This window comes from Ovis canadensis, chromosome 9 (genome assembly GCF_042477335.2).
Source record: "Ovis canadensis isolate MfBH-ARS-UI-01 breed Bighorn chromosome 9, ARS-UI_OviCan_v2, whole genome shotgun sequence".
NCBI classification, from domain to species: Eukaryota; Metazoa; Chordata; class Mammalia; order Artiodactyla; family Bovidae; genus Ovis; species Ovis canadensis.
This window is the reverse complement of record NC_091253.1, coordinates 88045424-88071541: the sequence shown is the minus strand read 5'-3', so window position 1 is coordinate 88071541 and position 26118 is coordinate 88045424. Positions and strand designations below refer to the sequence as shown.

At 35.9% G+C, this 26118-nt stretch overlaps 1 protein-coding gene across 7 annotated transcripts in view; it reads left to right on the top strand.

Moving 5' to 3' along the window:
• VPS13B (vacuolar protein sorting 13 homolog B) overlaps window positions 1-26118 on the top strand; it is a 787290-nt gene that overhangs the window by 127269 nt on the left and 633903 nt on the right. For all 7 annotated transcript variants that reach the window (XM_069600522.1, XM_069600521.1, XM_069600524.1 and 4 more), the window contains exon 17: window positions 12463-12644. In XM_069600522.1, the coding sequence (XP_069456623.1) occupies window positions 12463-12644 (182 nt within the window). The remainder of the gene's footprint in view (window positions 1-12462; window positions 12645-26118) is intronic.

Genomic DNA, 26118 nt, shown 5'->3' with positions numbered 1-26118 from the left:
CAGCCATTTTAGTGGGTTTTGATTTTTTGATCAAGATTTTAGTTTGTATGTTTTTTTCTGATGATCAAATTTGTATCCTTTTTGCTTACATGATATATGTAAAATGTGCTCTTGGCCAGAGCAAAAACCAATGACTTTAATGAAATTGAACTAAATTTTAGTGATTTTTTTCTTATCAGAATTCTCAAAATAATATTTGAATGTTTTTAACTACGTATATAAGATATATTGCATGAACACACTTCTCTTTTTTCCCAAGTAAACATTTTTGCTAAAGTATGTGAACTGTCTATATTGAATTAACTTGTGTGAGAGATGATGAGATTATTGAAGAAACAGCATTTAGCTCTTTTGTATTTTGTTGGTTTGCTAACACCTGTAGTTCATTGTAAGATTTTGAACTTCATATGTTATAATAAGGCATTCATTAATTTTTAATTTTAGTGATAGACAACATTTACTTCTGATTTTCTCTGTCCATTTGTCATCTCATATTTAAGTTCCAAATGTCATTTCAAAAATTTGGAAAATGAAAAAATGTTCTCATATCTCAATAGAATATAATTTGTATTTTGCAGCTATGTGAAATTGCTCAAATGGTTATAATTAAATAAATATAGCAGTTAATATTGTAGGGATATTGAGAAAGTGATACACTGGCTAATGAATGTAAATCTTGATTCAAACAACAGAATGTCAAGTATGCATTAAAAAGACCAATGTGGAAGAGTATGTAGTTATGTAAAAAGATCTTGATCACTGAGATATGTTGCTTAGTCATAAAAAGCAGGCTTATATAAATATATGTATATGACATATATATATCTTCATTAAAATTATAAATATGTCTATGAATCATAAAATAAAGAGACAGAGGCCTGTAGGTCTGTTTGCTGAATTCATAAAATGTGGTTATTGTGGGGAGTGGAGTGGGAAGGAGGAGGAAAGAGGAGCTTTATCCTTTGATTTTATCTACCATTTAGGTAAAAAAGTTTTTCTCATCCATGAGTGTTGATATATTGTGTAAGTTAAAGAGTCATTTTGTGCTGAATGAAATACAAATTTCTAGCTTTTTAAACTGCTTTCATTTCTCAGTTGAATTAGTGAGTTTTGTACTCATTTTATTTTGGAAAAAGTGATCTAATCTTATTTTACTGTACAGGATATGAGTAATAACAAAAATACATTTTTGGAACCAATTTGTAGGTTCAGACCTTGCATTTGGGGACTCTGTATAAATCTTTAGATCCAGCTGTTGCTGAGGATATTCTTTCAGTTGCGTGAGGTGTGTTGATTTTAAAAGAATGGATGATTGTTCCTGAAGTGTACGTATGGCAAAAATTTTATAGTATTGCTATGAATGTGAGTGGATTGTTTAATTCCTTTGCATGAGTAGTTAAAGCCATTCCATGTTTTTTATTTAACATTTTGAAGGAAGAATTTTCTTTACATTTTTGGTCCAAGGATTTTATCAGCTCTGTATTGTAATTTGTCAGCAAATGATACATACAAAATCTTGTAAAGTGTTTGTTAATTAGGGCATATTCATTTTCAGTCTTTGCTACTGCACAATCAAGACCTACTTGTTGCTGTTTCCTTAAATTTATCCTGGAGTTTGTCCAAGTTGAGTTTTAATGAGTTGTTTATCCCACTAGTTATATTAGGATTTATTTTTCCCTAGAGAGTAATGTTTGAATTGATAGTTTTAAACCCATTCTGTAAAATGAACATATGTTCTGACTTGGACTTCTGGATATGTGAAATAGGCATTTGTTAAATAAATTATTTTATTTTCACCAACTTAACTGTTAAAAATGTAGGTTTTGTGATATTTCAAAAACATGAAGTAAATCCAGAAGTTGTTAGGTAATTCTAATGTAACTTTTATTGAGCTGTTTTATTTTAAGCAAAGTTTAAATAAATTTGCAGTGGTATAAATCACATGGAAGATTATACTTTTATTGTTCATTTTCATTGACATTTTAATGAGCTCCCAAATTAGCTTAAAGTTATATAAAATCTATTGATCTCTTTAAAAAAATAATTGAAGCAAATACAGTATGATGGTATGGTTTGATGAATTGTGTTTGATGACATGGATCCATGGATATTTCCTGTTTTCTATATTAACCTGTTAGAAATATCTCAAAGTTGAAAAAAACAAAAGAGAAAAAACCCTCTTCATTGATACTGTTACACCAACAGGTACATCCTATATTCTACCATCTGCCAAATCATTTATAAATGATTTTAGTTCAGATGATACTGGAGTATTTCGCAGAAGTATAATAAAATGTACCTTTATTTGCAGTCAGTTACAGCTGGAAAATAAAACAAATCACAAAACATTCCCTACGTGTATACTATAATTTACTTGTTACTGAATTTTGGCTTTTGTACAAAGTAAAATTATTTACTTTGATGTTAAATTAAGTTGAACCTGAAGGAGAGCATTACCTTCTACCCTTGGGCAGTATTAAAATGTAGAGTAAATTAATCTTTTTGAATTTGCATATGTTTAAGTTTTTATTCAAATCTATGTTATTCTTTGGGGAATCATTTTATGTGACATATGATGGTTTGCAAGTTAGAGTACCATATACAGTAGCTGAATTTTTTATGAAATAGTAAAGGCCCACTTGTAAAAAGAATCCTGACTGTAATTTTGCCTTATAAATAATTATTGCTAGAGTTATAAGAACATGGCTCTGGCTACACCATAGGACTTCCTGAATACCACAGAATATCTGGCTAAAGATAGATATTATTAAGTTAATTATACATTTTTATATTGTAGGCTTCTAAATGTGTGTTCTGTTTACTTAGTATCATTACTGGTAAACTGTTATATTTTTGTTTTTTTGTATAGAGTTTTGAACAGAAATTTGAGAACATAGTAGAGAGAGAACCACCATTCAACTGTTAAACCCGTAATAACAGAAAAGAAAGTGACTTAAATAATGGGCACAATGTTAGAAAACCTAAAGAAACCAGCAAGAATAAATATAAATTTATGAATTAGATACTGTTTTTTTCTCCTCCCTCATTTGATCTCTATTATGTTGCCTGTGTGGTTTAAGGAATGTTTTATTTGGTACATTTTAAAATTTATTAAATTTTTTGAAAACTTTTTGGCCCCATCACATGGCATGTGGAATCTTAGTCCCCTGACCAGGGATTGAACCTCCACCCCTTGCAATGGAAGTGTGGAGCCTTAACCACTGGACTGCCAGACCTTTCAGAACATATCTATCTCCTTGTCTATTTATTACAATCCTTTGATTTTTTTTGGCAAAATGTGACCAGGCTTATTGAGTGAACGGCAAATCCAAATAGAGCCTCATATTATTATTATATATTTGAGAATTGTATGGACAGGGCTGTAGATGTCTTAATGTTTCACTGTTTATTTAAATTATGTGACATTGGACTGGAAGAAACATAAGCTGAAATCAAGATTGCTGGGAGAAATATCAATAACCTCAGATATGCTGATGACACCACCCTTATGGCAGAAAGTGAAGAGGAACTAAAAAGCCTCTTGATGAAAGTGAAAGAGGAGAACGAAAAAGTTGGCTTAAAGCTGAACATTCAGAAAACGAAGATCATGGCATCCGGTCCCATCACTTCATGGGAAATAGATGGGGAAACAGTGGAAACCGTGTCAGACTTTATTTTGGGGGCTCCAGAATCACTGCAGATGGTGACTGCAGCCATGAAATTAAAAGATACTTACTCCTTGGAAGGAAAGTTATGACCAACCTAGATAGCATATTCAAAAGCAGAGACATTACTTTGCCAACAAAGGTCCGTCTAGTCAAGGCTATGGTTTTTCCAGTGGTCATGTATGGATGTGAGAGTTGGACTGTGAAGAAGGCTGAGCGCCGAAGAATTGATGCTTTTGAACCGTGCTGTTGGAGAAGACTCTTGAGAGTCCCTTGGACTGCAAGAAGGTCCAACCAGCCCATTCTGAAGGAGATCAACCCTGGGATTTCTTTGGAAGGAATGATGCTAAAGCTGAAACTCCAGTACTTTGGCCACCTCATGCGAAGAGTTGACTCATTGGAAAAGACTCTGATGCTGGAAGGGATTGGGGGCGGGAGGAGAAGGGGACGACTGAGGATGAGATGGCTGGATGGCATCACCGACTCGATGGACGTGAGTCTGAGTGAACTCCGGGAGTTGGTGATGGATAGGGAGGCGTGGCGTGCTGCGATTCATGGGGTCGCAAAGAGTGGGACACGACTGAGCAACTGAACTGAACCACTGGACCACTGGGAAGTCCCTCTGTGTGGTATTGATGTTGAATATTTTTTATTCATGTTGAATAATGTTGAACATTTTTTAAGTGCTTATTGGCCAGTTTTGTAATTTCTTTAGAGAAATGACTGTCCATTTTTAATTGGGCTGTTTATCTTTTTTTGCTGTTGGGTTGTGGGAGTTCTTTGCACATTCCAGATACTAGACCTTCTTAGATATATGATTTGCAGATGTTTTCCCCCATTTTGTGTGTTGTGTTTTCAGGTTTTGGATATTTTACTTTGATACACAAAAGTTTTGAAATTTGATGAAGTCCTTATCTGTTTTTCCTTTTATTGCTTTCACTTTTGATATTGTATTTAAGAATTTGTTCTCTAATCCATGATTGTGATGAATTACACTTCTAGAAGTTTTATGGTTTTAGCTTTTTGATCAATTTTGGGTTAGTTTTCGTATATGGTGGGAAGTAGGGGTCCAAATTCATTCTCTGATATTTTGATATTTGATTGTTCTAAAACCTTTTGTTAAAAAGACTATTAATTCCCCACGGATTGGTCTTGACCTTTTATCAGAAGTCCATTGATCATAGATGTATGGGTTTATTTGTAGAGTTTCAGTGCTAGTACACTGATTTATATGTATATGCATATTTGATAAGTGTACCTTGTAGTAAGTTTTGAAATGTGAGTCTTCCAACTTTGTTTTTCTTTTTCAGGATTGTTTTGGTTATACATGGTTCCTTGTAAATCCATATGAATTTTAGGATTAGTTTAATCATTTATTCAAAATAGATAGGATTTTGATAGGGATCATGGAATCTATTGAGTAATTTGGAGAGTACTGTCAGTTAACAGTATTAAATTTTCCAGTCCATAAATGTGAAATGTCTTTTCATTTATTTAGATTTCTTCTTGAATTTATTCAACAGTGCTTTGTAGTTTTCATTGTAAAAGTCTTACACTTCTTTGGTAAAATACTTATTCTTAAGTATTTATTCTTTTTGTTACTGTTATGTATGGAATTATTTTAATTTCCTTTTCAGATTGTTCATTTTAAATGTCTTGTTGTTTAGTCACTTAGTTGTGTTCCGACTCTTCACGACCCCATGGACTATAGCCCACGAGGCTGCTCCATCCATGGAATTTCCCAGGCAAGAACACTGGAGTGGGTTGCCATTTTAAGTGTGTATGGGTAGACTACTTGATTTCTGTATAGTTACCTCGTACCTTGCAATTTTTATTTATTTATTTATTTATTTTGTACCTTGCAATTTAGTTGAACTTGATTTTAGCTCCAGTAGTTGGTGTGTATGGGGATGGTTTTCAGTGTATAAGATCATGTCATCTGTGATAGTTTTACTTTTATTTTTACAATCTGAATGTCTTCAAATTTTTTTCTTGCCTAGTTTGTGGCTGGAACCCTTACTGCAGTGTTGAATAGTTAGAATGACAGGTGAAAAATACTTGACTTCTTCCTCATCTTGGAGTGCAAGCTTTCAGACTTTCACCACTGTTAAGCTGTTAGTTGTGTGTTTTTCATAAATGTCCCATGTCATGTAGAGGAATTTCTCTTTAGCGTGTTGAATGTTTTATATTATGAAAGAGTGTTGGATTTTGTCAGATACTTTTTTCCTCTGTCAGTTGTGATAGACGTGTTTTCGCCCCTCTTCTTTCTATAAGTATGTATTGCATTGAGTTCGTGAGCCATTCTTTTATTTCTGTGCTAAGTTTCAGTTGTTATGGCATATAATGCTTTTAATATTTTTCCAGATTTTATTTACTGGTATTTTACTGAAGTTTTTGCATTTATGGTCACAAGGGATATTAGTGTAGTTTTCTTGTCTTTGTCTGGCTGTGGTATCAGGGTATTACTGATGTTATAGAAAAAATTGGGAAGGATTCTCTCCTATTTTTTTCCCCCAAATTTGAAAAGGATAGATACTTTTTTCTTTGCATGTTGGTAGAATTCAGGAGTGAAGACTTTGGTCCTGGATTTTCCTTGGGAGATTCCTACTTCATTTTGAAGGATAGCTAAGTCAGAAATATAATTATTAACTAGCAGTTTTTTCTTTCAGCACTTTGAATATTTTGTGCCACTGCCCTCTAGCCTCCATGGTTTCTTGTGAGGAATGCCTTCGAAGCTCAACCAGGCAGTTTTCAACTCTGCCACTTTTTGTTGTGAAGACCCTGAAAGTCAACCAGAAGTGAGAGCTTAGGGCCTTTCTCTTGTCTTTCCTCTGCAGGTGCATAGCCTGAGCATGGTAGCGAAAGTCGCTCAGTCATGTCCGACTCTTTGTGATCCCGTGGACTATACAGTCCATGGAATTCTCCAGGCCAGGATACTGGAGTGGATAGCCATTGTCTTCTCCAGGGGATCTTCCCAACCCAGGGATTGAACCCAGGTCTCCCACATTACAGGCAGGTTCTTTACCAGCTGAGCCGCCAGGGAAGCTCAAGAACATTGGAGTGGGTAGCCATTCCCTTCTCCAGCGTATTTTCCCAACCCAGGAATCGAACCGGGTTTCCTGCATTGTAGGCGGATTCTTTACCAATTGAGCTATCAAGGAGGCCAGAGCATGTGTATGGCCTTCCTTATTCCCAGAAAGGTGCCTGAGCTTTTCAATGTTTGTATTCCCAAAAGCATCATTTCCCTGGCTTGCTTTCTAAAATTTTGGCTAGTCTTTTTTTGTTGTTGTTGTTGCCTTTTCTATTATCAGTTATCCCAGGCAGCAAGGACTAGTGCAGTACAATTGCCTGTAAATGTTTTCTACAAATGCCCTTGGGTAGTTGCTTTAGTTTTGGGAGAGTTCTGAATTAAGAGAGAGAAAGTAGGCTCTCTGCGTTGATCCTCTAGGTAAGCTACCAGACCGGTCAGAACAACCAACCACAGTTTCTTGTGTAAGATCTTTTTTTGCTTTGTTATCTGTTAACTGGGGATAAGAGCTATTTGGTATCACTGCAGAGCTGGGGACCAGAGGAGGTAACATAGGTAAATAAAAATACTGCAGAACTTACTGTTCCTACTGAAATTGAGTTGTTTAAAATGAAAAAAAATTTTTTGATTATGTGATCTCCTGTTTGTTACAGGTTTTGTTAGTTTCTCGAGTTCTGAAAAAGTTGATTTTTGACAGTATTGCCAGCTTTTTTGTTGCTTCAGTTGATAAATCATCTGCCTGCAATGCAGGAGACCTGGGTTTGATTCCTGGGTCAGGAAGATCCCCTGGAGAAGGAAATGGCTACCCACTCCAGTATCTTGCCTGGAGAATCCCATGGACAGAGGAGCTTGACAGGCTATAGTTCACGGGATCGCAGGAGTCAGACACAACTTAGTGACTAAACTACCACCACCAAACTTTCGGTGTACCTTACTCTGCCATTTTTGATGATACCATTTCACTTTTGGAAGTTTTAAAATGAACTTTTCTGTCTTCTTTTTTTAATTTAAAATGTTTTTAATTGAGATACAGTTAATTTACAGTGGTTCAGGTGTATAGCACAATGATTCAGTTGCATATGTATATCTGTATATATTCTTTTTCAGATTTTTTTTCCATTATAGAATACGGTGTTGAATATAGTTCCCTGTGCAATAGTTCCTTGTTGTTTATCTGTCTTACATATAGAAGTATGTAACCTCAAATTCCCCATTTATCCCTCCTTCCCCTTTGGCAACCATGAATTTTTTGGTATGTCTATGAGTCTGTTTCTATCTTATAAGTTTATTTGTATGACTTCTTTAGATTCCGGGTGTTAAGTGATATATCATATATTTGTCTTTCTCTATCTGACTTAAAAGTGAAGTTTGTGAGAAAGTAAGAAATTATCTGGTAATTCAATGTTGAGTCAGAGTGGAGATAGTTTGATACATTGGTAATGCTCATGTCTTACCCTCTCATTTTAAAAATGTTTAATGAAATTAATTCATTTTGATATAGTTTGTGATTTCCATAGTCCATTCTTGAAGTATTGCAGTCAGAATTTTTTGAAAAAATAATGATATATGTTTCTCAAAGAACCAAGCAAAAGAATACAGATATTTGCATAGGGAAAAGATCATGTAAAGTCATCCTCTGTTATCATCTCCCAGGAATGAACATTATCAATAGTTCTATGGAGAATTTTTTCTTTCAACATATAAACAATGCAGACATATTTTTATGTGTGGGTAACCCACTACTTCCTGCTGTTACATGGAATCATAATGCAACTATGTATGCTTTTGCGGTATTTCAGCATCTCCTTTCATTTCAGTAGTTTCATCTATCTCTCTCTCTTTTTTTTAACTATCTGAGAATTTTTGTAACAATTAGTTTTGGCTGTGCTGGGTCATCAGTTGCTGTGTGGGCTTTTCTCTGGCTGTGGCGAGCAGGGGCTCCTCTAGTTGCGGCGTGCAGACTTCTCATTGCAATGGCCTCTCTTGTTGAGGAGCATAGGCTCTAGGTGCACAGTCTTCAGTAGCTGCAGCACTAGGGCTCAGTAGTTGCAGTTCCTGGGCTCTGGAGCACAGGCTCAATATTTGTGGTGTGTGGGCTTAGTTGCTCCGAGGCAGATGGATCTACCCCTACCAATGATTGAACCCGTGTCTCCTCCATTGGCAGATGGATTCTTTATACCACTGAGCTACCAGCAAAACCCTATCTGAGTAGTTTTGCATCAAGTCATTGTATCAAAATTTGTTCAATGAGATTTTCTCAGGTTGAGGCTACGTAAATAAGCTGCTGACACTGTCATTATGTAAATATTGCAGACTCATGTGAAAATTCTTTTCAGATAGATTCTTGAAAGGTGAATTAGAGGCTGGGAGGCTTGTTAGACCGATAGGTTAAAAGAATCATTTGTTGTTGGTTAGACGCTGAGTTGTATCTGAGTCTTTTGTGACCCATGGACTGTAGCCCACCAGGCTCTTCTGTCCATGGCATTTTCCAGGCATGAATACTGAAATGGATTGCCATTTCCTTCTCCAGAGAATCTTCCCCTCCAGGGGTCAAACCCATGTCTTCTGCATTGTAGGCAGATTCTTTACTGCTGAGCCATCAGGGAAGCCTGAAAGTCATACGTTGTCTTAATTTGAATTTCCCTTTTTACTGATTAGGCTCAAGAATCTTTTCATGTTTATGGATCATTTCTATTTTCACATTCTGTGAGTTTGTTGTTTATATCTTTGTACCATTTTTGAATTGAGGTATCTTTTTTCTTTAATGAATTTATAATTTTTTCTCTTAAAATGATTCATATTTTTTCTTCAGGATTCAACTTAAATATAACAGCTGCACTTTTCCCTCAATCATTTTAGTGTATCTCACAGGAACTTGTTTTCAGCATTGTTATAGCATTTATTTTGTTAAATTCTAATTACTGGTTTATTGTCTCACAACTGGATTCTGAATTCTTTGTGTAAAGATAGTGCCTGTGTCTTCAATTACTAGCAGAGAACATTGTGTCTATTAAGCTTACAAAGTTGCTCATGACTGAGGGATAAAGCACATGATTGATTTTAACTATAGTTTCTGTGGTCGATTGGGCAGGGATGAATATGTTATTTTCATTGTGTAGTCACTAAGTCATGTCCAACTCTTTGTGACCCCACGGACTGTAGCCTGATAGGCTCCTCTGTCCTTAGGATTCTACCTAAATCACTAATTCTGCCTAAATCACTCTCCAGAAATACCCACACAACTGTCACTTACCTTCTTCTAGTCTGCTGAAGTTTTGCTTGGAATTAAACCTTTCCTTTTAATAAGATCTACACTGTGTGTGTGAAAGTCGCTCAGTCATGTCCGACTCTTTGTGACTGCATGGACTATACAGTCCATGGGATTCTCCAGGCCAGAATACTGGAGTGGGTAGCCTGTCCCTTCTCCAGGGGATCTTCCCAACCCAGGGATCAAACCCAGGTCTCCCGCATTGCAGGCAGATTCCTCACCAGCTGAGCCACAACTACCCACTGTATATGAAATTGCTCCCTCTTCAGTAGATCCTGTTCTGTGCTCTTCTTTTCCTATTTCTGAGGGCATTTGTCTTCTAACTTCCTTATATCATTTGTTTATGTTTATTGATTGATTTTTAAAATATATTTCCTATCCCCATTAAAATGAGGACCCTGGGATTTTATTTTATTGTTCTTTCTTTTGTTCATTGATGTTTTAAAATGGCTAGTACTAACTTGCCTCAGTCATGTCCTAGTCTTTGTGACTGCATGGACTGTAGTTCGACAGGCTTCTCTGTCAGTGTGATTCTCCAGGCAAGAATACTGGAGTGGGTTGCATTGCTCTTCTTCAGGGAATCTTCCCAATCGAGGGATCAAACCTGCGTCTCTTATGGCTCCTGCATTGTATGTGGGTTCTTTACCTCTAGCGCCACCTGGGATACTTCCTAAGTAGGTAGTGCCGGACTGCTATACATAGGCATTTAATAAATTTATGTTGATTTTATAGATTTTTCTAGAGAACAGCTTTACCATGAAGCTTGAATACCAGCTAGGCTTAACATGAGACCTAAACAGTCAAAGTGATAGTAGCATTGTAGCTCTTTTTGTTTTTTTTTACAACGCTAGAACTGCAAAGTAAAAATCCAGTCTTAACTTTCAAGGATGTTAAGTTTATTATTAATAGCAAGATGGTTCTTAGCTGCAATACCAATGGCTAGAAAAGGAGCCCATTGACTTTAAAGATGACTGAAATTAGAAGCATTTCTGGAAGTGTTCTTTGGTGGTCTTGTGGTTAAGAATCTGTGCTTTCAATGCAAGAGACATGGGTTTGATACCTGGTTGGGAAACCAAGATCCCATATGCTGCACAGTGCAACCAAAAAAACAAATAGAATAGTGTCTGCAGAGACTTAAAAAAAAAAAAGCCTGCCTGAAAAATGTAAAAGTAACCAATTAACATGAGACTGCCAGTGTCTCATCAGTATGGAGTATTGCTTAAAACCCCTTTATAGTCTTATGGTTAGGTAGCCCCCATACACTGATTGTTTTTACTAGTCTGTAGTGGACAGGTTAGGGAATTTTGTAGAAGGGAAGTTCTGGAGAAGTCCTGGTGCCTCCATGTTTCTTTATTAAAATGAATGCCCATAGCGCTTTTTTCTCTATTCGTTGTTTTCTCTAGGAGTATCAATTATGTATATTTTAGGTTATCCTTTTCAGACAGTCATATCAATGTCCTTTTCTAAAATCATTTTATACTTTTGCAAAAGTTGTGTGTGACTTTCTCAATTTCATGTGCTCTATTCCTCAGTGTATTTTATGTTTTTAATATCTAAATATCTGAAGATTTAACAGATACTTTTATTAGTTTATAGTTTAATTCCAGTGTAATCTGCACATATGTTCTATATGATTTCATTCCTTTTAATTTTATTGAATTTGGTTTAGTAAATGTAAATTGGTGCAGCCGCTGTGGAAAACAGTGTGGAGATCTCTCAAAAAGCTAAAAACAGAGCTATCATATGATCTAGCAGTTCAACTCCTGGGTAAATGTTAAAAAAAAAAATAGAAACACTAATTTGAAAAGATAATGTACTCTAGTGTTCGTAAGCAGCATTATTTGCAGTTGCCAAGATATAGAAACAAGTGTCCATCTACAGATGAATGGATAAAGAAGATGCGGTGTGTGTATATACACACAGTGGAATACTACTCAGCTGTGGAAAAGAATGAAATTTTGCTGTTTGTAACAATGTGGATAGACTTTTATGCCAACTGAAATAAGTCAAAGACAAATGCTGTATGGTATCATTTATATGTGGAATCTAAAAAAAATACAACAAACTAGTGAATGTAATAAGAAAAAAAAAGAAAAAAGCAGCAGACACACAGATACAGAGAACAAAGTAGTGGGTTTGAAGGGGAGAAGTAACCTTTCCAAATTGTGCAGAAAGTAAATTTAAGAAAAGAGAATAAGGCAGATCTACTAGTAAATCCTATTTTAAGTATTAATTAGTATTATTTTTATTTTTGATGATTGACTTGATTAAAGTATAATGCTCGAGTAGTATATATGTGTGTGGACATTATTCTAGTTTGTATTTTTTATTATTGTTACAGGTTCTAAAATAAAGTTAGTAGAACTGCATTTCTCGTTGATGGAACTCTAATTAAAATAATGTCCCTGGATACCTTTTTTGTCTTGCATCTTTATTTTATATGTTGTTTTTTTTATAAATATGACTTAATACATTGTTATGCTTTCTGTTTTCTTATGCAGGACCAAAAGATCTCAGATTGCTATAACTGAAGGCATTTTTGAGCTTCCAAATCTCACAATTCAAGCTACAAGAGCTCAGACACTTCTGCTTCAAGCGATATATCAAAGTTGGTCTCATAGTGGAAATGTCAGCTCTTTAGCAGTTAATGAAGCTTTGATGAATGAAGTTTTCCAGACTGTAGGTAAGAACACCGTCTTCTTGACAAGTCTATGGAAAACTCTTATTAGAAGTGACTAATTTTATCATTCAAATTCATTTGATAGCATGATCAACTTAAATTGAAGTGTATTTCTGTGAAAGCAGGTATATATAGTTCCTGTGGGAAATCCAAGATATGAGTTAAGTCATTTGTTTTCTGCCATCAACTTGTAGATATACTTTGTAGTTGCAAGAGATTATTTTTTACCAAGTCCTTGTACAGATTCTTGGACAACTTTTGAGGGGATCAGTGTGTATATTTGAAATGATTAAAGTCAATTATAAATATAATATATTTGATTATGCTGGTAGAGTGGAATAAAATTCCTTTTTAAATTTTATTTTAAATTTATTTTTTAACCGAAAGATAATTGCTTTACAGAACTGTGTTGGCTTCTGCCAAACATCAACGTGAATCAATCATAGGTATACATATGCCCCCTCCCTCTTGAACCTCCCTCTCACCTTCCTCCCCATCCCTCCCCACTAGGTTGTTATATTACAATATGTAAAATAGGTAGCCAGTGGCCATTTGCTCTATGATTCAGGGAACTGAAACCGAGGTGCTGGAAAAAAATTCTTAATTGTAGTTATTTTAGTATTTGGTAAACAAGTTATTTATTTTATTTATGTGAAAACCTTGAGTCTTACACCCTGAATGAATGAACTACTGAAAATTAAAAATTTACTTTGATGCCAGTATATTATCTTCATCTTATCACTCATTTTATATGTAAATAGGAAAACTTATAGAAGGCTTGCTTCTTTTACATTGTATCAGCTCAAATAATGTTACTTTTGTTGGTAACATAAAAGAAGGATGTATTTTTATTGTGTAGTTATGCTTAAAATGTTATTTTTATTTTATACATTATTTATTAAAATAAATTTGGTTTGTTGTTGTTATACAGTGCTTTTTAAGGTTTTAAGGTCAGACCTTACTATAGGAGTGTTTTAAATTCTTAAAAGATGCAGTTTAATTAGAGCCTTTTAAAAATTTGATATAGCCATTGCCTAATGCAAAGTTTTATGGTTGTTCTTTGTCAGGTTTTTAGTATTCTATAAAGAGATTATAGGACTGATGTTTCATTTGTTTAGAAGTTCTTAGCTTATGAAAGGGTTTTGAATTCTCTAAATCCCCTGAGATAGTGTGCAGATCTTTTTATGTGTATATATACCTATACACATATCCATATTTATGTTCTCTTTTTAATTTGATTCTTTTATTAAATGTAGTGACTCTGTTTCTTAGTCTTTTGAATTATATATTTTTATCATATTAAGATAGTTACAATTGTTTTATCTTTGGTTGGTTTTTGCTATACTTCTATTTTCATTATTTTACTTAAAACTTATCTATATTTTTATGCTTTAGGTATATATTTGAAAATAGCATAGGACTAGATATTTTAGATCAAATTGTATAATCTGCCTTTTTGCTGGTAAATTCAATTCATTTATACTTGTGATTGTATTTTTTTGTCTTTGTTTCTATCATCTTACTGTTTCATTTCCTTGTATACTGTTTTAGTTACCGTACTGTTTTTTAAAAATGCTATTTTTCTCATTTGATTTTCCTCTGTATAATTGTTTGAAATTTGTATCCTCATACTGATTTATTAACTTACAAAATAACTGATACTGCTTTGAAAAACAATTTGTTCTTCAAAAAGTTAAATGTAGAGTTAATATGTGTGCATGCTAAGTTGCTTCAGTCGTGTCCGACTCAGTGCACCCCTGTGGACTGTAATCCACCAGGCTCCTTTGTCCATGGAGATTCTCCAGGCAAGAATACTGAAGTGGGTTGCCATGCCCTCCTCGAGGGGATCTCCGGACTCAGGGATCAAACCCGGTCTCTTAGGTCTCCTGCATTGGCAGATGGGTTCTTTATCTCTAGCGCCATCGGGGATATAACCCCGCAGTTTTACTCCTAGCTGAGAATTGAAAACACATATTTACATAACATCTTATACATGAATTCATAGCATTATTCTCTTTTCCTTTTTTGCTTGCAGAAGTGTTTATTGATTTGTTTTATTTTTATTAAAAATTAAAAAAATTGTTTTTCTTTATGCTGCACAGTATGTGGAATCCTAGTTCCCCAACCAGGGATCGAACCCATGCCCCTTGAAGTGAAAGCATAGAGTCTTAACCACTGGACCACCCAGGAAATCCCAAAAGTATTTATTTTTTAACCATTTTATATATTTGAGGTATGAAGCATGATTTTTTTTACATATTTAGTGAAATGATTATCAGTCAAGCTAACAAACCTTCTCACCATTTTTTTTCCCTATGATGAGAGCACCTGAAATTTACTCTTAACAAATTTCCAGTATATGATATAGTATTATTAACTAAAATCATCATGCTGTACTTTAGATTTCTAGAATTTACTCGTTGTATAGAACTGCATCTTTGTATTCTTTGATCAATATCTCTCATTTCCCCCACTTCCGTACTCCTGGTAAACAGTATTCCGCCCTCTGCTTCTATGAATTTGACCTTTTAAAATTCCACATGTAACGGAGATAACATAGCATTATTCTTAACAGCCAAAAGGTGGAAACAGTACAAATGTCTCTTACTGGTGAAAGGATAAGCAAAATATGTTATATCTTTACAATGAAATATTATTAGACATAAAAAGGAGTGAGGTACTGATACTTCATTATCTTATGTGGATGAACCTTGAAAATATTAACGCTAATTAGAAGAAGCCAGATGCAAAAAATCTCATATTTTGATTCTAGTTTCATGAAATGCTTAGAATAGGTGGATCCGCAGAAAGAAGTAGTAGATTAAAGGTTGCCAGAGCCTGGGGAAAGGAAGGATGGGGAATGACTTCATGAGTTTCTTCTGGATTGATGAAAATGTTCTTGAAGTAGATAGTGGTGAAGTTTTCACTCTTGTGAATATGGTAAATTCCTCTTAATTGTACACTTTAAAAGGATGAATTTTATGTTACATGAATTTTATCTTGTTAAAAAATGTTTTAAATTGATGACTGTTTAACTGGCTTGAATTATGAGTTGTGGTCTGAATGTTTGTGTCCCACCAAAATTCATATGTTGAAATTCTAATGCCATTGTCATGGCCTTAGGAAGTGTGGAGCCTTTGGGGGTTGATTGGATCGTGAGAGTGTAGTTATGAGATCAGTGTCCATATTAAAGGAGGCCAGAGAGTAGCTCCCTTAACCCTGCTATCATCTGAGGACAGACGAAGAAGTAGGTGGTCTGGAGCAGGAGGTGGTTCTCACCAGACCCTGACCATGCTGGCAGACTGATTTTGGACTTTCTGTCTCCAGAACTGAAAGAAATAAATTTCTGATAGCAGCCCTAAGGGACTAAAACATTTTGTCATTGCCATTCATATGACCATTATTTTATATAGAGTTACTGTGCAAAAGCTTTTCTTTCAGATTTGCACCTGAATTGTCTACAGTGAAGCCTTTCTTTGGCAGAAGCATTTATCATTGTTTGAAATAAACTAATTCATTTTGTTGTTGTTGTTGTTGTTTATCAGATTTCTATTTTCTGTGACACTCCGTCCAGAGTGTTTTGTTTGTTTTGGTTTTTGGTTGGGTATCTCATAGTGTTTGTTGTTTGATGTTCAGTTGCTAGGTCGTGTCTGACTCTTGGGACCTGTGGACGGCTGCACCCCAGATTTCCCTGTCCTTCACTATCTCCCGGAGTTTGCTCAAATTCATGTTCATAGAGTTGGTGATACTGTCTAAATGGCTCATCCTCGGCCATAGTGTTTTCCTTTTGCCTTCAGTTTTTCCCAGGATCAGGGACTTTTCAGCATCAGTTCTTCCAGTGAATATTCAGAGTTGATTACCTTTAGGATTGACTGGTTTGATCTCCTTGCAGTCCAAGAAACTATCAAGAGGCTTCTCCAGCACCAGGGTTTGAAAGCATCAATTCTTTGGTGTTCAGCTTTCTTTATGGTACAACTCTCACATCTGTACATCACTACATGAAAAAAACATGTTTGGACCTTTGTTGGCAAAGTGGAGTCTCTGCTTTTTAATATGCTCTTTAGGTTTGTCATAGCTTTTTTTTGGGGGGGGGGTTATTTTTTTATTTTTTTATTTTTTTTGCTAGTTCTTTTTTTTTTTTTTTTTTGGTATGCCAAGGAGTAAGCATCTTTTAATTTCATGACCATTGTCACCTTCTGCAGTGATTTTGGAATCCAAGAAAATAAAGTCTGTCACTGTTTCCACTTTTTCCCCACCTATTTGCCATGAAGTGATGGGATCGTATGCCATGATCTTATTTTTCAGTGTTGAGTTTTAAGCCAGCTTTTTCACTCTCCTTTTTCACCCTCATCACAAGGCTCTTTAGTCATCTCATTGTATTAATCTACCTTTATTTAAAATTTTTGTTTTTGTTGCTTAGATAGCCTAAAACTTCTTACTAGTTTTTGATCATACTTACTTTATAATATTCAATCTGACAAATTAATTCCATATTTCCTTTTCTGAGTTTACTGAATGGACTGTGCTATGTAAAAACATCTTATTTAAAATTTCTTACTCTAAAAACATTCCGTCCTGATAGGATTCTGCCATAGGTCTTAAGAAAATGGAATAGATAAGTAATCACAGGTTAAGTGGTTTATAACCTGATAATCTGGGACTAATTTTTTGGAGATTAAGGGAGTTGAGGAAAATGAAATGTATTAGGAAATGTTTATCTCTTTTTCAAGATTTCTTATTTTTATCAAATGAAGCAGATTTAAAGTGTATCATTGAATTAATCAGCTAAAATATGTTTTAAAAGCCTGATTGCCAAGTGTCTAGTTTTCTTTCTTTTTTTTGCTCCCATCCCCCCACCCCAAGTTTTACTCTGTTCATTTTATTCTTAGTACAGTGCTTCTGGTGTTTTCTCAGTCAGTTGTGTCTGACTCTTTGCGGCCCCATGGACTGTAGGACACCAGACCTCCCTGTCCTTCACTATCTCCTGGAGTTTGCTCAAACTCATGTCCATTAAGTCGATGATGCCATCCAACCATCTCATCCTCTGTTGTCCCCTTCTCCTGCCCTCAATCTTCCCCAGCATCAGGGTCTTTTCAAATGAGTCAGTTCTTTGCATCAGATGGCCAAAGTATTGGAGTTTCAGCTTCATCATCAGTCCTTCCCATGAATATTCAGGGTTGATTCACTTTAGGATTAACTGGTTTGATCTCCTTGCTGTCCAAGGGAGTCTCAGGAGTATTCTCCAGTACCATAATTCGACAGCATCAGTTCTATGGTGCTCAGCCTCCTTTATAAAGGTTCAACTCTCACATCCAGACACGACTCCTGGAAAAGCTGTAGGTTTGACTGACCTTTGTTGATAAAGTAATGTCTCTGCTTTTTAATATGCTGTCTATGATTGCCATAGTTTTTCTTCCAAGGAGCAAGTATCTGTTAATTTCACGACCATTGTCACCATCTGCAGTGATTTTGGAGCCCAAGAAAATAAAGTCTGTCACTGTTTCCACTCCCCCCCACCACCGCCCCATCTGTTTGCAAAGAAATGATGGGACTGAATGCCATGGTCTTAGTTTTTTGAATGTTGAGTTTCAAGCCAGCTTTTTCACTCTTCTCTTTCACCTTCATCATCTTTAGTTCATCTTTGCTTTCTACCATTAAAGTGGTGCCATCTGCATATCTTAGGTTGTTGATATTTCTCTTGGCAATCTTGATTCCAGCTTGAGCTTTATCCAGCCTGACATTTCACATGATGTACTCTGCAGAGAATTTAAATAATTTGGGTGACAGTATACAGCCTTGATGTACTCCTTTCCCAATTGTGAACCAGTCCTTTGTTGCGTGCCAGGTTGTAACTGTTGCTTCTTGACTTGCATACAGGTTTCTCAGGAGGGAGGAAAGATAGTTTTGTATTCTCATCTCTTTAAGAATTTTCCACAGTTGTTGAAATCCACACAGTCAAAGGTTTCAGCATAGTCAATGAAGCAGAAGTAGCTCTTTTTCTGGAATTCTCTTGCTTTTTCTTTTATTCAGTGGATGTTGGCAATTTGATCTCTGGTTCTTCTTCTTTTTCTAAATCCAGCTTCTACATCTGTAGGTTCTTGGTTCAGGTACTGCTGAATCCTACCTTGAAGGATTTTGAGGATTACCTTTTAGCAGTAGAGCAAGAATTGTACTTCCTATGCAGCATTTTTATATAAAGAAAACTAAGCACAGAATAATAATCCTTTATTCTTGGTTTAAAGGTACAGAGTTATTTTACTATTTTATTCACCTTATTAGTGTCTTAAAAATACCTATTTAATCTTAATTAATATTTTTTCTTTTAATAACTGAAGGTATTAAACATGTCTGTATATGTAAAATCAAGTAACTTTAGGTTGATAGATTTCATTGGGTCATAGAATTTGCAACAGCTTTGTGCACTTGTCTTTAAATGCTAGATAATAATGGTGCTTCAGAAATGAAACATCAAATTTTGTTTCAAATCTCAAAACTGCAAATCCCTTTAAGGAAGAAAAGTCATTTTGTTTATAGCATCTGTATCACTTATTTATTATTTTAATAGACTCTGTGTTCTCTTTAAGTGAATATCTTTGTGAATATTGAATTATGCTACATGTTCTTAAAGCTACACTGGATTTTTCTTCTCAGCCTTTAAAAAAGAGAATAAAATGAACAGTTATTAAAGTAAATAGTAAAAACTTTCTGTGCTAATGCCTGTTAGAGATATAATTTTGTGCATTGTTCAGTTCAGTTCAGTCGCTCAGTCGTGTCCGACTCTTTGCGACCCCATGAATCGCAGCACGCCAGGCCTCCCTGTCCATCACCATCTCCTGGAGTTCACTCAGACTCACATCCATCGAGTCCGTGATGCCATCCAGCCATCTCATCCTGGGTCGTCCCCTTCTCCTCCTGTCCCCAATCCCTCCCAGCATCAGAGTCTTTTCCAATGAGTCAACTCTTCCTTCGCATGAGGTGGCCAAAGTACTGGAGTTTCAGCTTTAGCATCATTCCCTCCAAAGAAATCCCAGGGCTGATCTCCTTTAGAATGAACTGGTTGGATCTCCTTGCAGTCCAAGGGACTCTCAAGAGTCTTCTCCAACACCACGATGCAAAAGCATCAATTGTTCGGCACTCAGTCTTCTTCACAGTCCAACTCTCACATCCATACATGACCACTGGAAAAACCATAGCCTTGACTAGACGGACCTTAGTCAGCAAAGTAATGTCTCTGCTTTTGAATATGCTATCTAGGTTGGTCATAACTTTTCTTCCAAGGAGTAAGCATCTTTTAATTTCATGGCTGCAGTCACCATCTGCAGTGATTTTGGAGCCCAGAAAAATAAAGTCTGACACTGTTTCCACTGTTTCCCCATCTATTTCCCATGAAGTGATGGGACCAGATGCCATGATCTTATATTAATCTTTCTGTTATATATAGATCCTGGTATAGTGACTGCCTTACTGTCTCTCTCAGATAATAAGAGTATTTTTACTTTTCAACTATTAAAATTTCCTGAATTATAGTATGGTCATCTATGTCTAGACCAAGGGCAATTTGTTTCATTCTATTTCAATTAACTTTTTTATTTAGAAAATGGTGATAATATTTGTTGATCTACTCATAGAGTATTTGTGAAGTGCAATATTGTTTGTGGAGTGCATTTGTTGTCTTGTCCTGGCTATAGGTTCCTGCTGGCATCATATACCTGGGGATATTGCTTATGAAAGTGGTTGTAAGATGTGAGGTTCTTGGAGACCGAGATAACGACTGTCAGAATTGGAGTCTCATTGATCCAATGTTTTAGCTGAGAAGATAATAGGGAAAAGGTAAATTCAAGAGTAAGGAAGAAAGTAAATAGGATAACAAAGTAGTGAATTATATAAAAGAAGAACAAAATTCAAGATGTAGATAAGGTCTTGTTTGAGCTTATTGAAGAGACTGTACATTGTGCCTCTTTAATATAGTTGTTTACAAGAGGCTATACCAGGCTCTTGGGCACCTATGAAGAACCATATATTCTCTCTTCTGCTAGAGATTCCAAAGGAGAGTGGAGCAACAGAATATTGAAGTGCAGTGGGATGCTAGAAGTATATGAAACCATGTCCTTTAATCTGCTTTTCACAGACTATACAGTTGTCTACCATGCATTTTTCCTTTACTGAGCTGCATTTTGCAGGGACTGGATACCATAAGACTTACTTGAACAGTCTGAATTGACTCATCTTTTTTAGGCTGATGTTTCTCATGCATTAATTTGTTTATCTTACTTGTAATATTGATGTCAACAGGTTATGTATCCTCTTACATGGCGTGAAAATTTTTGCTTAGAACAATTCAGTGTATTTCTCATGTATCATCTCAGAGATATTCAGGAAGTAAGCTAGTTTTTGAAGCCAGGGCTTTGGACCTTTCTGTTATTTATTTTTGCTACATCAACCAAACTCTATGGTAAATAAGACCAGAAAAAAGTAAGATAATCAAAGTTTTCTATTCCATAGAAATCATGTAATGAAAGAATATAAAATATTGGGAATTTAGTTAAAATAATAAAAAATTATAAATAATAAAGCAGAGATATTAAGGTTGGAAGTAAGTATGTGTTAGTAATTGAGATCTTGATTTACACAGTTTTATTGTTTTTTTTCTGATGGTACTCATATCATAGAGGTTATAAGCTTTGTCCTTTTGCTCAGGGTTAAAATACAAAGTCACACATGGCTTTTGTTTGCTCAGGGAAACGAAGACTTGTTACTTCTTTTTCTTTATTCAGATAGTTCATTGTTTTGTTGACAGTCTAGTTCTGGTCTTTGTTGGGAAATTACTTACAGACTTTAAAATCTATGTGCAAGGTGATCAAATGGACATTTGAATCTGTTATTTAAGTGATGTCTTAATGTTAAAATAAAAATCTACTTTCCAGAATGTAACTGTAAAAGTATTTTACGCAAGATTTCATGTGGGATACCTTAATGGTTGAATAATAAATTTTACCTCATAAAAATGAAATTCAATAATACAGTAGCTTTCTCAGCTCAGTAGCATCTGGTCTATTCTCATGAGAGCCAATATTTTCCAACTCATTAGGATCATGTCGTTCTGTATGTCGTCAACATTGACTTAGCCAAGCTACCTTTACTTACATAACCGCCAAACTATTAAATAGGTCTCTTGTGGAGTGAAGTCAAATATTCCTCTTACTTTACTTCTGCCTTAGAAGAGGGGAAGAAAATGTACATACTGTAACATTTAAACATCTGGCCTGAAACCACATCAGTGTAACTTTGAGGAAAGTTTCGGATTTGGTATTCTTCCCAGGTGTGCATATAAAAAGGGTTTTGGAGTTGCTGAACAGTTCTTTAACCATTTGGGAAAAAGATTGAGGTGCAGTGATACGCCTTTTCTATCCCTCACTACTTCCCTTAACATGTATGTCCAGTGCGTTCTGAAATACATATTTTGAACTGGGATAAAATTTTCTTTCTAGATAGAAGTACTGATTTTTAATTTATCCTTGGCTATAAATAAAAATACTTGAGTTAAATTTGCATTAAAATTACCAGTAAGACTTTTTGATGTTTAAATCAGAATAATAATTTAATAAGATAAATAGCAAAGACAGAAATGAAAAAGATACTCATGCTCATGGATTGGAGGAATCAGTGTTGTTAAAATAGTCATGCAGCATAGTGACTTGCCTTTCAGTTATTGGGAAATGATTGCCACAGTATTTAGTTACTATCTATTGCTTTGTATATTTAGAATAAAAAAAGAAAATATTTTTCCCCTTGCGATGAGAACTTACAGGATTTATTCTTTTAGCAACTTTCAAATATAATACACAGCGGTTAACTATAGTCATCATGTTGTACTTCACATTTCCAGTACTTATTTATTTTATATGTGTATGTGTTAGTCATTTAGTCGTGTCTGGCTCTTTCTGACTCCATGGAATGTAGCCCACTAGGCTCCTGTTTATGGGATTCACCAGGCAGGAATACTGGAGTGGATTGCCATTTCCTTCTCCAGGGGATCTTACTGACTCAGGGATTGAACCCAGGTCTCCTACATTGCATGCAGATTCTTTATCATTTGAGCTATAGGGAAGTCCCTTATTTATTTTATAAGTGGAAGCATACACCTTTTGACTGTGCTGACTCATTCAGTGGTTTCCAACTCTGTGAGCCCATGGACTGTAACCTGTCAGGCTCCTGTGTCCATGGGGATTCTCCAGGCAAGAACACTGGAGTGGGTTGCCATGCCCTCCTCCAGAGAATCTTCCCAATCCAGGGACTGAGCCCAGGTCTCCTGCATTGCAGGTGGATTCTTTTCTGTCTGAGCTACCAGGGAAGCCCAGGAATACTGGAGTGGGTTGCCATGCCCTCCTTTAGGGAATCTTCCCAACCCAGGCCTCAAACTCAGGTCTCCCACATTGCAGTCAGATTCTTTACCAGCTGAACCACCAGGGAAGTCCAAGAATACTGGAGTGGGTAGCCTATCCCTTCTCCAGGGTAACTTGCTGATCCAGGAATTAAACCAGGGTCTCTTGCATTGCAGGTGGATTCTTTACCAGCTGAGCTACCTGGGGAGCCCACCGTTTGACTGCTTTTATCCAGTTTCCTTACCCACCTTTTGACTGCCTTTATCCAGTTTCTCTCTACCCTCTATACCTTGCCTGTTGTAATCACAAATCTGCTCTCTTTTTCTGTGAGGTCTCCTCTCCTCCTACTTTCAACATATATGTGAGGTCAAACAGTATTTGTCTTTCTTGACTTACTTCACTTAAGATGGCCCTTAAGGACTGTCTTTTCGTGTGTGTGTGTGTGTGTGTGTGTGTGTGTGTGTGTAAGAAATGCCAGAATTTCCTTTGTTTTTTTGACTGAATAATATTCCGTGGAATACTCAGCAGTGGCCACAGGACTGGAAAAGGTCTGCTTTCATTCCAGTCCCAAAGAAAGGCAATGCCAAAGAATGCTCAAACTACTGCACAATTGCACTCATCTCACATGCTACCAAAGTAACTCTAAAAATTCTTCAAGTCAGGCTTCAACAGTACATGAACCGTGAAATTCCAGATGTTCAAGCTGGATTTAGAAAAAGAGGAACCAGAGATCAAACTGCCAACATCTGTTCAGTCATTGAAAAAGCAAGAGTTCCAGAAAAACATCTACTTCTGCTTCATTGACTACACCAAAGCCTTTGACTGTGGATCACAACAATCTGTGGAAAATTCTGAAAGAGATGGGAATACCAGACCACCTGACCTGCCTCTTGAGAAATCTGTATGCAGTTCAAGAAGCAACAGTGAGAACTGAACATGGAACAACAGACTGGTTCCAAATAGGGAAATGAGTACATCAAGGCTGTATATTATCACCCTGCTTATTAAACCTCTATATAGAGTACATCATGAGAAATGCTGGGCTGGATGAAGCAGAAGCTAGAATCAAGATTGCCAGGAGAAATATCTATAACCTCAGATACGCAGATGACACCTCCCTCATGGCAGAAAGCAAAGAAGAACTAAAGAGCCTCTTAATGAAAGCGAAAGAGGAGAGTGAAAAAGTTGGCTTAAAACTTAACATTCAGAAAACTAAGATCATGGCATCTAGTCCCATCAATTCATGACAGATAGATGGGGAAACAGTGAGAGACTTTGTTTTTGGGCTCCAAAATCACTGCAGATGGTGACTGCAGCCATGAAATTAAAAGACACTTGCTCCTTGGAAGAAAAGTTATGACCCACCTAGACAGCATATTAAAAAGCAGAGACAGTACTTTGCCAACAAAGGTCCATCTAGTCAAGGCTATGGTTTTTTCAGTAGTCACGTATGGATGTGAGACTTGGACTATAAAGAAAGCTGAAAGCTGAAGAATTGATGCTTTTGAACTGTGGTGTTGGAAAAGACTCTTGACAGTCCCTTGGACTGCAAGGAGATAAAATCAGTCCATCCTAAAGGAAATCAGGCGGCCAAAGTATTGGCATTTCAGCTTCAGCATCAGTCCTTCCAATGAGTATTCAAAACTTCCAAGACTCATTGGAAGGACTGATGCTGAAGCTGAAATGCCAGTACTTTGGCCGCCTGATGTGAAGAGCTGACTCATTTGAAAAGACCTTGATGCTGGGAAAGATTTAAGGCAGAAGGAGAAGGGGATGACAGAGAATGAGATGGTTGGATGGCATCACCAACTCAATGGACATGAGTTTGAGTAAACTCCGGGAGTTGGTGATGGACAGGGAGGTCTGGCGTGCTGCAGTCCATGGGGTCACAAAGAGTCGGGCACGACTGTGCAACTGAACTGGAGTACTCCATGTGTGTATGCAGCATAGTTTCATATTTTCTTTATCCATTCATCTGTTGATGGAGACTTTGGTTGTTCTCATATCTTGGCTATGTAAATAATGCTGCAGTGATCATGAGAGTGCAGATGTGTCTTTCACATATGATTTTATTTCCTTTGGACATAGACACAGAAGAAAATTTGATGGGTCATACGATAGTTCTATTTTAAAATTTTTTAGTAACTTGCATTCTGTTCGCCATTGTAGTCACGCTAGTTTACAATCCCAGCAGCACTGCTCAAAGGTTCTCTTTCGTCCACATTCTGGGCAGCATTTGTTATTTTTTCTCCTTCTTTTTTAATGATAGATAGTCTAACAAGTATGAGGTGATACCTCCTTGTGGTCTTGATTTGCATTTCCCTAATGATTAGTGATGCTGAGGACATTTTTGTGTACCTGTTTGCTATTTGTATATTTTCTTTGGATAAATGTCTATTCAGGTCCTTTACCCATTTTTAAATTGTATTTTTTTTCCTGCTGCTGATTTGTATAAACTCTCTCTATATATTGAATATTAGCCTCTTAGCAGATAGATGATTTTGAATTTTTTTTCCCATTCCATAGATTTCATTTTCTTTTTGTGAATTTCTTTTGCTGTGTAGAAGTCTATTTTTTTGTTGTTAGTTTTGATGTACTCATTTATTTTTGCTTCTGTTGCTTGTGTTCTTATTATATCCAGAATGGTGTGAGATAGGGATCTAATTTTATTCTTTTAACATGTGAATATCCAGTTTTCTCAGCCATCATTTATTGAAGATTTTGAGTGTTCTTTACTCTCTTATCAAATGTTAGTATGCTTGTGTTCATTTCTGCCTTCTTGATTCTGTTCCGTTGTTCCATACAACTGGTTTTATGCCTTTTCCATCGTTTTTTGATTCCTGTTGCTTTTTAATATAGTCTGAAACTGGAAAGTGGATGCTTCCAGCTTTGCTTTTCTTTGTCAAGTTTGCTTTGACTGTTGAGGTTTCTGTCATTTAATGTAAATTTTAGGTTTTTTTTTCTCTATGTTTGGGAAAAAATACTGATATTGGAATCTTGACAGAAATTATGCTGAATCTGTAGTTGGCTTTGGGTAGCATAAACATTTTAACATGATTAATTCTTTAAGTCCATGAACATGGGCTGTCTTTTCA